Here is a 14,934-nt window from a genome sequence, read left to right as displayed (position 1 = left end):
AAGATAGGGATTAGCATCATCCTTGCTCCAGTACATGGCAGAGGCCTGGGGCGTATGGAAGCCCCACAAAGGGGGGCATCTTATGTATCAGGGGTAAATAAACAAATAACCTTAACCAGAGAATTAATTATCATTAACTCTCAGCAATGCCCCCGGCGCTGTAGGTTGCGCAGTAACGTATATCATCTATAGTTTTTCACTTCTACTAGTTCAGAATTAAACAAAAAAGGCAACAAGACGACGGCCGATGTTCTAGGACTTCCACAGAATAGCGCCTACAGAATGAAGACTGACATGTCATTAGCTTCCACAAGCCTGCTCAACACCCATCCCCGCAATCGCCTCGCAGATCTTGGAGTCTATCATCTAGTCCGGCATCACGGACCGATTCAAGACGACGCTAGTCTATCCTTATAACCTATCCAAACTCTCCACCTATTGCAATTTATGCAAGAGGTTCCAGTCCATTGAAGGCACAGACCAGCTCCTAAGGATAAAGAATCTCCGCTGCTTCCCCTCCGCTGCGTCCTCTCTTCCGCTGCGTCCTCTACGCCTTCGCTACCTCGCTCGCCTTCTCTCCTGCAGCATCGGGAAGCTCGCCGTAATCTACACTATCGGCGCTTCCAGTAGGTGTGGAGGGGATAGAGTCCAGTTCAATATCGTACTGCGGACTGGCACTGAATTGATGGGATTTTGAATTGTACCTGAGCCACTTACTGCCCTACGCGGCAATCCGGCAGCCTAGACAGAGAGCACATTCCTCTCTGTCCTCGCTCATAGAAGGGATCTCGAAATACTTCTCATCATTCGTCAATCCTCTCCTACGACGAGAACCACTTATCGGGGAAGTACTTGTCTGTCTAGAGAAGACCCCTCATGGCGTTGTCCTCGGGCAGTGGCCGTTTAGACGCATTCTCGGCTTGGGGGAAAGTCTCCCCTTCGATACGAGAGTAAGTTTGATATAGACGTCACAACCTAACAACGAAATCGCCCCTCAACGAAATTGACCCACACCATGCCCACACCCACTTTACGGGCGCAAATTATCCATTTATACCCAAAATAACTACAGTAGCAAAAAAGTCCTCAATCCTCTTCTTCGGCCTGTCTATATTGTTCAAGTCCACGGGCAATTATTTCTCGCGCTTCTTCGACTGTATATGGCTGACTTGCTGCCCGGGCCGGTTTTCTTCGTTTGGGGGGTATTAGGCTAGCTTTTTGTGCCTTGGCCATGTCTTCTGTATGTGCGAACTTCTCATTTCCATTTTCATGAACTCTCTTACGACTGCGAGGCTTTGAAGCCTCTAATTCGGTCGTGAGATGCGTAATTTGTGCCTTCAAAGATGCGATCTCTGTATTCTTCATATCCAGGGACCTCCCTACCTTAGTAAACAAAGCCCGCACACGCCGGTGAGCCGGGCTGAGAGCATTCCGAATGCTCTCCTGGTACTTTTTGATGTCCTGACTGCCGTGCGGTGTTTTGAGAAGCTTGTCGTCGTCGTTCGGGGCCCTCGTCGGCGGTGTTGTGGGCCGGGCCGGGAGTGTTCCGTCGTCTTTGATCGCCTCGGGGTCATCAAGTATGCAGGCCGGGTTGTACAGCCAGATCCCGGTATTCCTAAAGCCCGAGATGATGTTCCGGGCGTTCATGCCTTGAGCTGAGGCATCTCGGTAACAGAAAAGGAACCGTTGCTTGTTGATAGGAGCTGACATTACATTCCAGGAACCTAAGGTTTCTTTTTTAAATATTGCAGCAAAATTTATTGGTTGTAGTCCTTGCCAGACTCCACTGGAGTATGCAGCAACGATACCCGTTGAGCACCTGGGAACTAAATGCTAGCCCCATCCCAGCAGAACCAGCAGAACCAGTCCTCCCATCCCAGAACCAGCGCTTTCATCCCATGAACGTCGCAGTAGCTGATTCCCCTGCTTACTACCCTTGGGCCCCGAGCCAAGAATCTCAAATCACGACTAAACCCTCACAGGTCGTGCACCTGAGCAGTCGCTCCTTAAGCGCTCCAATGCTCTCCTGGTTTGATAGTACGGGTAGGGAGTTCTATAGCGCGGGGGCCGCCAGACCCTGACTCGGAAGCAGCTTGGACAGCGAGTACTGTTGTTGAAGACTAGAAGCTTGGTCTTGCACCTCGAGCAATCTGACTCGTTCTGGGTGGCCTATGAAGGTTGGTCAGCCTGTCTGCTTGCCCTAGGGGGGGCACTGGACTGACTTGGGATATTGCATCTACCAGCGTCGTTTGTCGGAGGTACCAGGAATGCCGATGGTAGAACCGGCAATTGTTGTAGATGGTTGGTTCAGCACCTATCACTACTTTATAATCTAGCCGCTGGAGAAACTCGACCATCAGGGCGAGCTTTACCACGACCAGCACCTGTCGGCCCAAGCGACTGTGGGATGCTAGTATAATGAATGAAGCGCGGGAAATCTCAATGTCCGCTGTCCCAAGCTCACCAACCCCTGTCATCCCACCCCCTGACGGTGCGGGAGCAAATGGCTCCTGCAGTTCATGAATCTGGTTTTGGGCTTTGGTGAGTCTTCAGCCCGTTGAAGTGCCTTGAAGCGCTAAAATTCGAGCCAATGAGTGCGTAAAACTTCTCAAATCTACCGTACCTTCAACGGAGTGACTGCACCCACACCGGCACGATACAGAGCTGGCATTTGTATAGGTGACTATGTTTACTTACTCCTGAATTTCTCGTCGATGCGCAACATATATTGTATTATCACAACGCCTAGCCCATCAACCTACCTACAGCCATCCAAAGGTCAAGAATAAGGGGATCAACGACGAGTGCCAATGAGGTGAAAGTAGCAAGATGTAGAGCATAGGTACACCAAGGCTGCTATCTATTGTCATATTATATTAGAAATTAATAATATGGATCAGTTGGTACTCGATTAATAAGAAGAAGTAGTTGCATAAGTACTCTACTAAACGCGCCGAGCAGCTTGACCACCATCTAGACACTGCAAGCCATATACTGCAGGCTGGCTGCAACTTCGCCTGTGATTCCTTCAATCAGTAATACTGAGGCAAACCACTCGCCCTACCAATAGCCTGGTCTTTAGCTTCAGATTAGGAAGGATGCAAGAGCCCAAAAAATGAAGCGTTGCGGCGCAAATACACGTGAAGGCAATACTCCAGAGCGATAATCGGCCCAAAGCAAAGACAAACCCACTCGAAGGGTGGAAATCTCCACCCAGATTCAGAGGGCCATTCCGTCAACGACAGCCACCGCCGATCTCAGCCCAGCCTCCTACGTTGCAATTGCCAGATCAAGGGAAATTGGGCTCTGACCTGAACGGCGGGCGGAGAACCGCCATGTGACTCTTTCTACATGTTTACTTACTCCTGAATTCATCCCTGCACGCTTCTTTACAAGATTGCATTTACGATTCAAGAGAGCTCAAAGCATCTTTGAGATATTATGCAGCGTTTCACTCAGATCAGATATATCTATCAGATCGATCAAATCGATCAAACAGATAAGGCCCTTCCGGTCATCAAACAGATCAGATATCAAGGTCATATTTGTTTGACTATCTGGCAGATAAATGAGGGCATTCGGAGCCCGGATTAACTAGTAATTCCGGCCCCGGCCGGATTTGTGACCCGGATAATTGTTGATCCGGACCCGGAAGGGGTCGTTTCCGACCGCCGCCCCCGAATTCCCCCCCAACTTTACTCCTGCCGCGCCCTCAGCCGCACCCTCACGCGTGCCCTCAGCCAAGCCCCGGCCCCCACCCGAGCCCTCAGCCAAGCCCTCCCGATTGAAGCTATCGCGATGCATCGATCCCGGTCACGGAGCCCTGCAACAAGCGTTGCTGCCAGACGCTCGCGATCTCCCGGCCCGAGCCGTCAGCAGTCGCTATTCTCCCAGATACAGTCACGGCCTCAACCCATCGAAGAGCAGGTTGCCGCCCCCCTCAGTGCCGCGCCCGTCATCGAGGGCTACATCGAAGACCTCTATCGTATCAGCTGGGGCAACAAGCATTACGTACTGGCCTCTCAGATCTACAAGAAGTCATCTCGCGGCCGTACAAGCTGGGTCAAGGATCACGGATGGTTCCTAGCCGCCATCACGGCCAACGGTGCCCTCCAGCCCGGCGGAGAGGTCTGGTGCTGCATGTATTGCGACCGTCGGAAGAAACACACTACCTTCGATGCTTCCTCTACATCATCGCCATCTACACATCTGGCTAAGGAACATTCTGTTTTTCGGCAAGGGGAGAAGCATGCTGATCGTCCTGATGTGTTCGCGATGCAGCAAATAGCTTCACGGATCCCCACGGCCAAAGATCTAGCCGCAAAGCACCTTGCCGTTGCATTCATCGTCAATTCCGACAATCCCTTCACTACCTTCGAAGATCCCTACCTCAAGAGCTTCCTGAAGCTGTTCAACCGAGAGCTCGCCGCTACTGTTGCCTTGGGGAGGAATACCTTGACGTCGATAATGATGGAGATATTCAGGGAGCAGAAGACGGTTATTCAACGTGAACTTCAGGATTCCCTTTCCTCCATCCACATCAGCTTCGACCTCTGGACCTCCCCAAACCGCCTGGCATTCGTTGCTGTATTCGCCCACTTCCTCAACAGCAAGCAACAGTATACGAGCCGGCTCATTGCGTTCCGACAGCACCCCGGCGTACACAGCGGCGAGAACATCTCCAATACCCTCTATAACATCCTCCAAGACTGGGATATCCCGCCAAAGCTTGGATTGATCGTTTGCGATAACGCCTCGAATAACGATACATGCCTCCGGGCCCTATACCCTCGGCTCATCCCTAGGATAGACGAGATGGATGTCCTACATCGTCGGATGCGATGTTTCGGCCATATCTTGAACCTGGTTGCGAAGGCATTCCTCTTTGGCGATGATGCCGATACTTTCGAGCTCGAGTCAGATTCGTTGGAGATCTTAGAAGAACACACACAGGCCCTCGGCCATTGGCGCCGCAAGGGGCCGATCGGCAAGCTTCATAATATCGTCAAGTTCATCCGGGCCTCACCTCAACGCTCCGAAGCCTTTCGTGAAGCAGCGGAAGCTGAGGATCATGATGACCTTCACGATTCTTTCACGCTGCATGCCGAATCAACAGCCGAACTGGAGCTACGGCAAAACAACGCCACAAGATGGAACTCGACCTTCCTTATGATCGACCGTGCCTGGAAGAAACAACGGGACCTGAATGCCTACATCAACCAGCTACAGCTCAACCCTGCCGTTACATCAAGGATCGATCCTAAAGATATCCTTAATGCCGACGATTGGCGTTTGCTTGCAGAGATCCGGTTGATCCTCGAGCCGATCTATCTATTGACGATGAGGGCTCAAGGCCAAACCGAGGGCAACGGATACGGGCAGTTGTGGGAGGTCCTGATCGGAATGGAGTACATCCTGGAACAGCTCGAAGACTGGAAGGCACTTTACCTTCCGGATTCCGAAGATCTAGCTGCAGAATCGATCAGTTTGCAGGCTAGCTTGGCCGGGCATCCCGAGCCCGATCCATTCGATTCACCGCCCCCGCCGCCCCGGCCTACGTACCGTCGTACCCGTCGCCAACGTACATCCCGGCCGGCATCACGGCATGAAGGCCGGGCATCGAGGTATCAAGAAGATGCCTTACCTCGGCATGCTGCAGCCGAGTATATCAGGGTCAGCGGCATCGTGAATATGCAGCCCGACGAGAGGGCATTCATCCGGGCATCGATCAACAACGCCTGGGTTAAGCTCGACGAATACTACAACCTACTCGGCGATTCACCCTTATTTGCAGCCGCCGTCATCCTCCATCCCGAGCTTGGGTTACCCTTCCTCGACGGGGCCTGGAGCTCCCAAGAACACTCGCGGTGGCTCGGGCCAACGAAGCTGGCCGTCAAGGCTTACTTCGAGAATTGGTATCCAGACCCTCAATTGCCCCCCGAATCCCTGTCAGCATCACCGTCACCAATGCCTTCACAACTATCTTCGGCTTCATCAACAACATCACAACATCCCAAACGGGAAACAGGCAGGCTCAAGCAGTGGATCAATACCCGAATAGTACGACCTTCAGATACCCAGGGCGAGCTGGAGAAATATTACCAACTGGCCCCTCAAGAATGCCCCGATCCCATCCAATGGTGGCTGGATCACCAAAGCAGCTTTCCCCGGTTGAGCCGATTTGCATTGGACCTTCTAGTCGTCCCGGCCATGGCAGATGACCCTGAACGGGCTTTCAGCCAAGGGAAGTTAACGGTGACATCCCAACGGCACAGGCTCGGTGAAGGACGCATTGAGGCTCTACAGATGTTGAAGAACTGGCTGAAGAACAACGTTATCCAGCTCGGAGGGCTCAGCACGGGTTGAGCCCGGCCGGGAATGCCCTCACTTACCTTTTTTGATCAGATATCTGTCAAATCTATCAAATCAAACAGATAATGGTCCCGTATTCATCGGTCAAATCAGATATGGGCCCATATCTGCTCTGTTTGATCTGAGTGAAACGCTGGTCTGGCGTTGATGGAGATGTTGCACTCGGCGGGATCGTCGCCCCAGACATACGACAATGCCTCGTAGTCTTCTCCCCCATCTGCCAGTCTACGGTCTTCAAGGAGGCAGATAATTGGGTCGCTGGCGCGAGGAGACGGCTCAATTCTCAGCAGTCGGATCCACTGTGTTGGTGAGGGGAGAGTTTCGTATTGGAATGGCTCGTCATTCTCCGACTCATCCCGTCTTTTGGCGGAGAGGTTTCGGCAAAATGAGGGGTTGAACGTCGATAACCTCCGAATTCTTGGGCTCCAACTGGCCCGAGAGCCTAAAAGAATAGCGAAGAGAGGAATAACACGCCATGCCATGCTTGGTAGGGTCCAGCCACACAGTATTGGGTATATGGGGCAGTGGCTGGCTCATGAAACTTGAACTACGATGATTGTTGGCTGATGTTCTTGGCAGGAGTAGTTGGTATTTGGCCCCCTAAATGGTCAATGCCAAGAACCGCCGACGCTTGTTCATGCGCACCCCTGGCACAGCCCCACGTGGGATGGGACCATATAAGACCAGGACGCCAGGTTTGGTGATCAGCGAGATGTCAGCAACAACTTGACAACAGGTGGGTGGCAGGAGATGAGCTGTTCTACAAACTCGTCAAAAACGCAACTATTAACACTACAGCATTGAACGTCACGGTATTACACTCCGCCACCTTTAAGCTCTTTCCTTTCTTCATGTCATTATAGTATTTTCTTCAAGTTTCTTTTCCTACTTATTATGATGCGGTTGTTCCTAATTTTGTCTTTCGGTTATGCTGTTTATTTCCTAATTAAAAAAGAAACATCCACCTCATAATTTGCTGCAGCAAAAGTGGAATCGTCGGCTTAGGTCAATCAACCGCTCCTCGTCTCCATTCTTCATCCCGCCATTTTTAAAAGGGCATCGTATTCGGCCTTGTATTTAAGGACTTCCTCTAGGTCAATATCTGGTCAAATGCTTCGCCATGCCGTATGCAATGGCGGATGTGATGACGCAAATCTTTTTCGTCATTGGGGATCACAATACCCATGCCCTCAGCCTCAAACTTGAAGAAGTCTCCAATCCTGTCCCACGGCTCCCAGCAAGTCCCAAGGCTCGAGGAATACGCAGAGAAGGCTGCCAAGCGTCGGCGGCAGCTCTCCCTCGCCAGTGTCGGCTGTTTTATGGCCGCCTCCATGATGGACTCAGGCTCTTTCCAGCAACCCCACGACCTGAAAAAGTCGAAAATTAAGGGTTCGCAGTCGGCGCCCTTTTGCACGGAATGTCTGCTTCCGGTACTTCCCGCCGAAGTGCTTTTTTTTTTGCACTGGAAAGATTCGTCAACACAATATCATTGTGCAAGAAGTCTCCAACGTGCCCGAGCAAAGAAAAACCCATTTCCGCATATTCAATTTCTTCTAGGGGCTCCCAGTCGAAAACAAAGCTCTTCCCTAACTGCACAATGGGCGCAACTGGCGATGAGTTGCTGTAAATCCCACACATTTGGGTTTCCAGGGTTAGGGTTACTGTGGTCCCGCCTTCTGCTGCAACCTGGGAGGCCGCCATGCCCACAATCAGCCCCACCCAAAAATGGGAGCCTGAACGGCTGCGGGCCTTTTTCTCAACCCCATTTCATCAATTGCCACTCGATTGTCTACATACCCACGACCCTGGGTCCACAAAACGATTCGATCGCGGGTGGCCATGGACGCCCTGTCCCTAGCTGCCAGCGTGATCGCTGTCGTCCAGATCTCGGGTCGCCTGATCAAGCTGTGCAAGGATTATATGGAAGCCATTCAGGACGTGCCTGCCGATCTTCGCACCATGCTGGTTGAGATATCGACACTCAAAGGCTTGTTTGACTCGCTGCACATTCTCATCGACACTGTCACTCTTTCTCAGGACAGCGACTCGCTGCAGGCTCCTGTCAATGCATGTCGCCAGGTTTTGTCCGATTTGGAGGAGCTGCTTGACAGCAAGGGGATTCAAGGTTTAAGCAGTAACGGTGCCAGGACCAGCATGTCCACTGCCTGGGCAGCTCTTGCCTGGCCGCGGAAGAAATCGAGGGCCAAAACCATGATGGGCCAACTTGATATCTACAGAAGCACCATCAACCTCGTACTCACGGCTGATATTGCGTGCGTCAATTGTCTCGCATCCGCAGCTCACTGAGTAACGCTAACCCTCTTTACAGAAACGAAATCAAGGCTCTCAGAGTGCAAGTCGAAACTTTAGATGACAAATTGTCCAGTTCGTTCGTCTTTCTTTGCACGACATTCATTTCGCAGGACATTTAAACTAATCACTTCACCTTCTTGCCCAGGTTCCGAACGCCAGGATATCCTCAAGTGGCTCGTCAGAGTGGATTCAACCTCCAACCACAATTTTGCCCTTCAGCTACACGAGAGCGGCACAAGCGATTGGGTGTTCCAAACAGACCAGTGGCGATATTGGCTCACTGGTGGCAAGCGTCTCCTGTGGATCTACGGAATCCCGGGAGCCGGGAAAACAATTCTGGCATCCTACCTCATCGAGACCATCAAGGAGCGTTGCAGGAAAAGCACCACCATACTCCCGGAAGCTGCCGCTTTCCACTACTGCTTCCATGCAAGATCAGACGGCGATGAGAGGACCAAGTGTATTTCTTCACTCATCGCCCAACTCTGCCGACAACTTCAACACATCCCTCCATTTTTAAAAACCGCCCACCAGCACAACTCAGCCACTCTTGGAGACTTGATGCAGGTCTTCAATCAAATTGTTCTCCGGTTTGAGACGGTGCATATCGTGATAGACGCTCTCGACGAGGCTGGAGAGCGAGGCCGGTTTTTGACTCTCATCCACTCACTTGTTTCGAGCTCGCGATACACAAACGTCCGTGTCTTGGTTACCAGCAGAGACGAAATCGACATTCGGCGGACTCTGGAGCCGATATCTTCTCATATTTCCATGTCCAATCCCGTCGTCGACGATGATATCCGGCGCCATGTCCACAGCGAGCTTCACTCGGATCCCAAGTTTCTACGCTGGCCTCCCGCTCTTCTGGATCAGGTGGAAAATGCTCTCATAAAGGGCGCAAAGGGGATGTAGGTCTACCAAGTCTATTTCCTCGTGTAGCAATTGGCTTGTTCTGATAATCCCCGCTCTAGGTTCCGATGGGCACATTGCCAACTGCTTATTTTGCGGAAGCTCAACCAACAGCGTGCTGTGAAAAGGGCCTTGAGCGAGCTACCCGAAACTCTGGATGAGACATATGAGCGGATTCTTTGCAGCATCCCCGACGAATCCAAGCCTCTTGCCTTCCGGGCCCTCGCGATACTCTGTTCTGACATGAAACATCCTGGCCCTTTGACTGCCAACCTTGTCCGAGATGCCGTGCTTTGGGGAGATGCGGAACACGAGGACATGAGTAGCAACCCCGACGACGAGCTGTTCGATATCGAAGCCCTGCACGAAGTCTGCATATGCCTCATAACCGTACATCATTTTCCCGACACTTATCAATCAAGATACGATAAGCCGATATACTCGGGGAAGCCCATTGTGTTGGCACACTACACAGTCAAGGAGTTTCTCGTCTCTGGCCGGATAAAAGTGAGCCCAGCATCGTATTTCCAGCTAACGACAGCACAGGCAAGGCTTGAGCATGTTCGGCCATTGCTTCTTGCAGCGCTGCACGGCAACTACGATGCGGGCCAATCATCCGACGTCGCCAATGAGTTTCCCAAATTTGCTTCTGGGGCCCTGCCCGGGATACTACTCGAAATTGACCAGGATGTCGCCAACGATCATCGCACCCTAAGCCTTCTCACCGACCTCCTGAACCCCCGTAGTTTCCCAGTGTCTGCATGGAGGACTCAGTTTTCCGGCATACAGACAGAGGACGATGCTTTTGTGACAAGGTCTGAACTGAGATCCGCCAGCTCAAGTCTTCCCGTCTCCACCATCGGTGCTACGGACATGAGAAGCTTGCCATGTGACGACCGAGCCATTATTGCCGCCAAGATGATGGCTCTGCAGCTCGAGAAGACATCCCTAGCCTATCTGGACCTGCTCTACCGCACCACCCCGGATGGCATCCCGCCCGTGCTGTCCGCGCGAGTCACCTTTGACTGTTTCCCCAATTGCACCATCCTCGACATCGCCGCCGCGAGCACCTCAGAAGCCGTCTGCCGCTACCTCATCGAAAAAGGCGCTAGCATCCGGGACGCAACAAAGGCTCTGATTCACGCGTGCAGTTTTCACGGCAAAGACCTGCCGTCTGGCGCCCTCGTGCCGCTGATCAAATACCTGTTGGAACAGGGGGCAGAACCCAACACGCGCGTGGGGCCCCTCACCCCGCTCAAAGCAGCCGTGTGTGTCGGCGACATCGCGAACGTGATCGCGCTGCTGGAGGGGGGCGCAGATCCGGACGGCGCCGGCGATGGCGCATACCGCGGTGTCTCTGTGCGGCAGAGCTGTTGGATGGACTTGTCTGTGCACGCGTACGATGCGTCCCGGACACCAAGGACGATGCCTTCCTACGGCCGCATGAGCGAGGCAAATGAAGAGGAAATTATGCTGATACTCGATCGATACAGCAAGTTGGTGTCGTGATGGTATGATTGGCAAGGAAATGTGGGGGAAGTGAGTTCCTCCACTTTAACTAAGAACCCGAAACGAAGTCATTTGTACAAATTAACGCCAATTTGTGAATCCCCCCCCCCCCTAAGAGCACCACTTTTTTATTATTTGAACGATAAAGATGCCGTAATTCAATAACACGAATGTGGGATGGAGCTGTGTTTGCATTTCAGCGTCTCAAGCATTGAACGGCTTCATCAAGATCGTCAAGATCTCACAACGGCGTCTAATCCACGAAAACGAGTGAATGCTGGCCAGCGAGTTTAATTTGAAACCCTGCAAATAAGTTTAAACGAACGAAAACGAAATAGAACACCCGGAAACCGTTACAAATCTCCACAGTCCCACTCAACAACGATGTCACAACGACTTCATGTCCCCGTTCCAGTTCTTAGGGGTCATGTCACAGCTTCAAAGCCCCTGATACCGTGTGACGCGGAGGAGAGTGCACTGCAACCGGGCACTACCTAACCGCAGTAATCGTTGAACGTGACAGCGGGCTGGCATCCCTTGTCGCAGAGCCACTTCCAGATGATGGTGCCGTTCTCGCGGCAGCCGTACAGCGAGTTGTAGACCAGGTTTCCATTGTTCGGGTCCTGGCCGCCGGCGATGACAGCCTGCTGCAGCGTGAGCTGATCATAGCCTGGATTTTTTTGTGTGAAAAGTGTCAGCTTCTTTTTGAATTGACGTCAATGAGGGGGCAAGAAACAGTTCCTTACCAAACTTGCCACTGGTCAGAGTCCAGCCGCACACATCGTAAGGCTGGTTGCAGGCCTTCGTGAAGGTTGCCTCGGTGGTCACGGCGGCAGCCATGACGGCAATGGCGATGTTGGCGATGTTGACCATTTTGACGGTATTTGTTTTTGGGTTGGGTGGGTGGGTTGAGTTTTGAAGGTGGATGGCAAATATGGTGGCTTAGGTTGAGAGTGAAGAAAACTTTCCCATTTAGGCCCGTGTCTTGGAGTTGGCGTTGTTGAGCTGGTAGTGTTGCTTGTTGTTGTTGTTGTTGCTGTTGTTGCCTGCTCCAAGTGTTCGACCGAGGGGGAATTCTGCCTGCACTTATACACGGACAGAGGTTCAACAACAAACAAAGCGATTCATATGTCCATATTTCTCCTGTTTCTCCTCAACGTTCGTCACCCTCGACCCGCGTCGCTGCCACGGCCCGTCGTCCGGCTTACCATACGTGTCACAGCGCACGGCCCGATGCTGTTCAGACCAGTGAATAGCTTCACCTGGACATAAATGCCAGGGGGCGCAAAACAAGCGGCCCGTTAATCCGTCTGCGAACCAGTGTTGGGCAGTTTGGTCATGGCGGGGGCCAGGGTTTTGGATGAGGCTTGCGTTTTCGGATGCTGACTTTGCGAGCTCTCCGGTCTATTGAAGCATCTCAACAGCCTGTCGTAAGGCTGACGGGGACCTGGTTCCTGGCCCCCGGGAAATGAATGCGCCAAGCACAGACTGTGCCTTCCGAGGTGAGACGGCACAGCTGCATACGCCGTTTACAGACACGAGGAGTCTGGTGATGAACAAAGTGGGGGTCGCGCTTGCTCCACGTGGCCTCCCAGTTGAGTGTCCTCGATGCTGTCCATGCGGATTGCAGACGATTTTCTACTCCATGTTGTGGATCCAAGGCCATCATCTGTGCATGTTCAAGCAATCTTTTGCGTTTTTTTCTTCCTTCTTCTTTTTTTTTTTTTGCTTCCAGATCTACCACCGATCGATACAAGAGCATCTCGACTAAGAAACCCAGATACCTATCAATTGGAAGTTACGTCCTTTAAGTGCGGCGGGATGGCCCTGGAAGCAGAACCGCACGTAGACTTCGTGGGTTGCGTGGGGGTTGACAGGTGCGGCCAGAAAGGTAAAAATCCGTCAACCAATATGCATCGGGAATTCTTCATCGTGTCAGACTTCTCCTGCAGCAGACACGCTCACCGGTTTCAACCAAAACTCACATCCCCCTTTAAGCCAATCAAATGGGAGCGTCGCACATCATGGTTGGGTAGCATTTTGCGGCGAGGCCGTTACTGCTCGTTCACCTCTGGAATAAGCTTTCCATTCGACCGGGTGGCTTGTGTCTCTGTCAGCATTCTTGCCTGAAAAGGCTTGATGGATGGGAGTGGCGCACCTCTACCAAACTTTGACATTACGTGGGTCACCAACCGACTTGGCCTTTGTTGGATGAGGAATCCAAACCCCCTATCTCTTGACCGGGTTTTTTTTGGGGGGGGGGAATCACAGCGGTCCCTGTGCCTTCTATTATCTTCTTCATGCTCCCGAGTACCCTGTTTACTTGACTCCCATAGCCAATGGCAATAACCGCATTATATGTGGCTAAGGCAAAGCACTGCTGACCATACATAAAATTGACTTTTAACGCCCCTTGACTCGGGAAGACGGGATGTATGACCCGAGAGACACGCTTTCAGGCAATTATATCCTGCCACACAGCGACGGGGAAACCAAACTGACTCAGTGTCCAAATCCGAGCACAATTTTAAGCCTGCTGTTACCCAATGATGCCGTCCGTGGTTGGGGACTCCAGCAGATCTCAGTCGACAAAGCACCACTCTCCCAGGTCCTGCTTGATGGGGGCTAGCGTTAGGTGCTTGTCGGCTGGCAGGTCCGTCCCGCCAGGATCGAGTTTACCAGGAGTTCCGTCCAACGTCGTGTTGTCTCTGTGACAAGTAAGCATTCGTCTCGCAAACGCCCGAGCCAGACAGTTGCACGTACAGGGGGATATCATCGTGTTTGGCTTTCCCAGTCACCAGCCTTTCCCATGCACCTGCACAATCCTTGATCACGCCATTCGCATACCTGGAAGGCTGTCAAGTCTTCCGTATTGACCAAAAAAAAAATAAAAAAAATCCGCGCACACGGTCGGATAAAACAGACTTCTTATCCCGAAATTCTCATCCCGAAATTCTTATCCCCCAAGGGCATACTCATCAGGCGGATCCCCATCCGGCGCCTTGCAAATAAGAAACTAGTCGCGTGTCGCATCCAGAAGACCAGGGAGACGCTTCTCGGCGTCGGCAATGTCGTGCAGCTTCTCAGCCAGGGGGTTCGTCACGTCAACGACCATGACCTTCCAATCTGTCTCGCTGTTGTCGAGCAGGCCCAGCACGCCGAGGACCCTGACTTGTTTCACGCCGCCCATTTGCGCGATGGTATGGCCGATCTCGCAGGCGTCCAGCGGGTCATTGTCGCCTTAGGCTCCCGTGTCGCGGTGTTTGCGGCGAGGGTCTTTCTCAGGTCTATTGTTTGTGAGCAGATCTCCTCTCAAGGAGAATTCCTTTTGGGAGAGAGGGACTCACCTGGGAGAGAGCTCCGTACTTCCACAGATAACCCTTATGCGGAAAGCAACCCGTTGTGAAGCGAGGCTCCCTGTCGAGGATATCTTGGCTGATGGGGTTCGGGCTCTTGGACCTCGATACCTGCTTTGTCAGACGCACTTGGTCTCAAAATGTGGAGCACAGCGAGTTTCGACCCAACCCCAAACTTGGCATTCGTCCATCGCGGAATCTCAACCACCATGTTTAAAAAAAAACCTTGCCCTCATCTTTGTCGGCGAAGAGCGGGATGTCGTGAAATGGGGAGACCGGCACGCCGTCGTCCTCCCGCTCGAAAGAACATACGGAAGTCGTTGGTGTAAGGGCGGCCGACTTGTCTGACACCGTGCCTTTTTCTTTTCAGCATGGTGCTCGGCGCTGTGGATTATATCATAAGGTTGAAGGTTTAATGTTTGCGAGAAAGGGAGTGGTTGGGGTTGAGTCCCTCATGGCGTTAGGTACCTACCCA

At 52.3% G+C, this 14,934-nt stretch overlaps 4 protein-coding genes across 4 annotated transcripts; 1 reads left to right on the top strand and 3 right to left on the bottom strand.

The window, feature by feature from the left end:
• Positions 1 to 6,413: 6,413 nt before the first annotated feature.
• On the bottom strand, positions 6,414 to 7,293 carry B0T26DRAFT_192517 (uncharacterized protein). The gene is made up of 2 exons (XM_060433691.1): positions 7,096 to 7,293; positions 6,414 to 6,919 (listed from the first exon to the last, which is right to left on the bottom strand). Exon 2 carries the CDS (start codon positions 6,852 to 6,854, stop codon positions 6,462 to 6,464), a length of 393 nt encoding a protein of 130 aa, XP_060297690.1. The 5' UTR covers positions 6,855 to 6,919; positions 7,096 to 7,293; the 3' UTR covers positions 6,414 to 6,461.
• A 692-nt stretch (positions 7,294 to 7,985) lies between these two features.
• Positions 7,986 to 11,348, top strand: B0T26DRAFT_192499 (uncharacterized protein). Its single transcript, XM_060433690.1, has 4 exons — positions 7,986 to 8,645; positions 8,702 to 8,757; positions 8,831 to 9,593; positions 9,657 to 11,348. The coding sequence occupies exons 1-4, from the start codon at positions 8,212 to 8,214 to the stop codon at positions 11,101 to 11,103; spliced, it is 2,700 nt and encodes an 899-aa protein (XP_060297689.1). The 5' UTR covers positions 7,986 to 8,211; the 3' UTR covers positions 11,104 to 11,348.
• Positions 11,349 to 11,597: 249 nt separating this feature from the next.
• On the bottom strand, positions 11,598 to 11,976 carry B0T26DRAFT_749249 (uncharacterized protein; the record flags this gene model as incomplete). The annotated part of the gene is made up of 2 exons (XM_060445073.1): positions 11,598 to 11,773; positions 11,850 to 11,976. The coding sequence occupies 2 exons, from the start codon at positions 11,974 to 11,976 to the stop codon at positions 11,598 to 11,600; spliced, it is 303 nt and encodes a 100-aa protein (XP_060297688.1).
• A 1,708-nt stretch (positions 11,977 to 13,684) lies between these two features.
• On the bottom strand, positions 13,685 to 14,832 carry B0T26DRAFT_739203 (inorganic pyrophosphatase; the record flags this gene model as incomplete). Its single annotated transcript, XM_060443673.1, has 5 exons — positions 13,685 to 13,809; positions 14,146 to 14,343; positions 14,447 to 14,570; positions 14,685 to 14,756; positions 14,800 to 14,832. 5 exons carry the CDS (start codon positions 14,830 to 14,832, stop codon positions 13,685 to 13,687), a joined length of 552 nt encoding a protein of 183 aa, XP_060297687.1.
• Positions 14,833 to 14,934: the final 102 nt, after the last annotated feature.

Source organism: Lasiosphaeria miniovina (assembly GCF_030549165.1).
Source record: "Lasiosphaeria miniovina strain SMH2392-1A chromosome Unknown B0T26scaffold_3, whole genome shotgun sequence".
NCBI classification, from domain to species: Eukaryota; Fungi; Ascomycota; class Sordariomycetes; order Sordariales; family Lasiosphaeriaceae; genus Lasiosphaeria; species Lasiosphaeria miniovina.
Note: the sequence above shows the minus strand (reverse complement) of the source record. Positions and strands in the feature narration are given on the sequence as shown.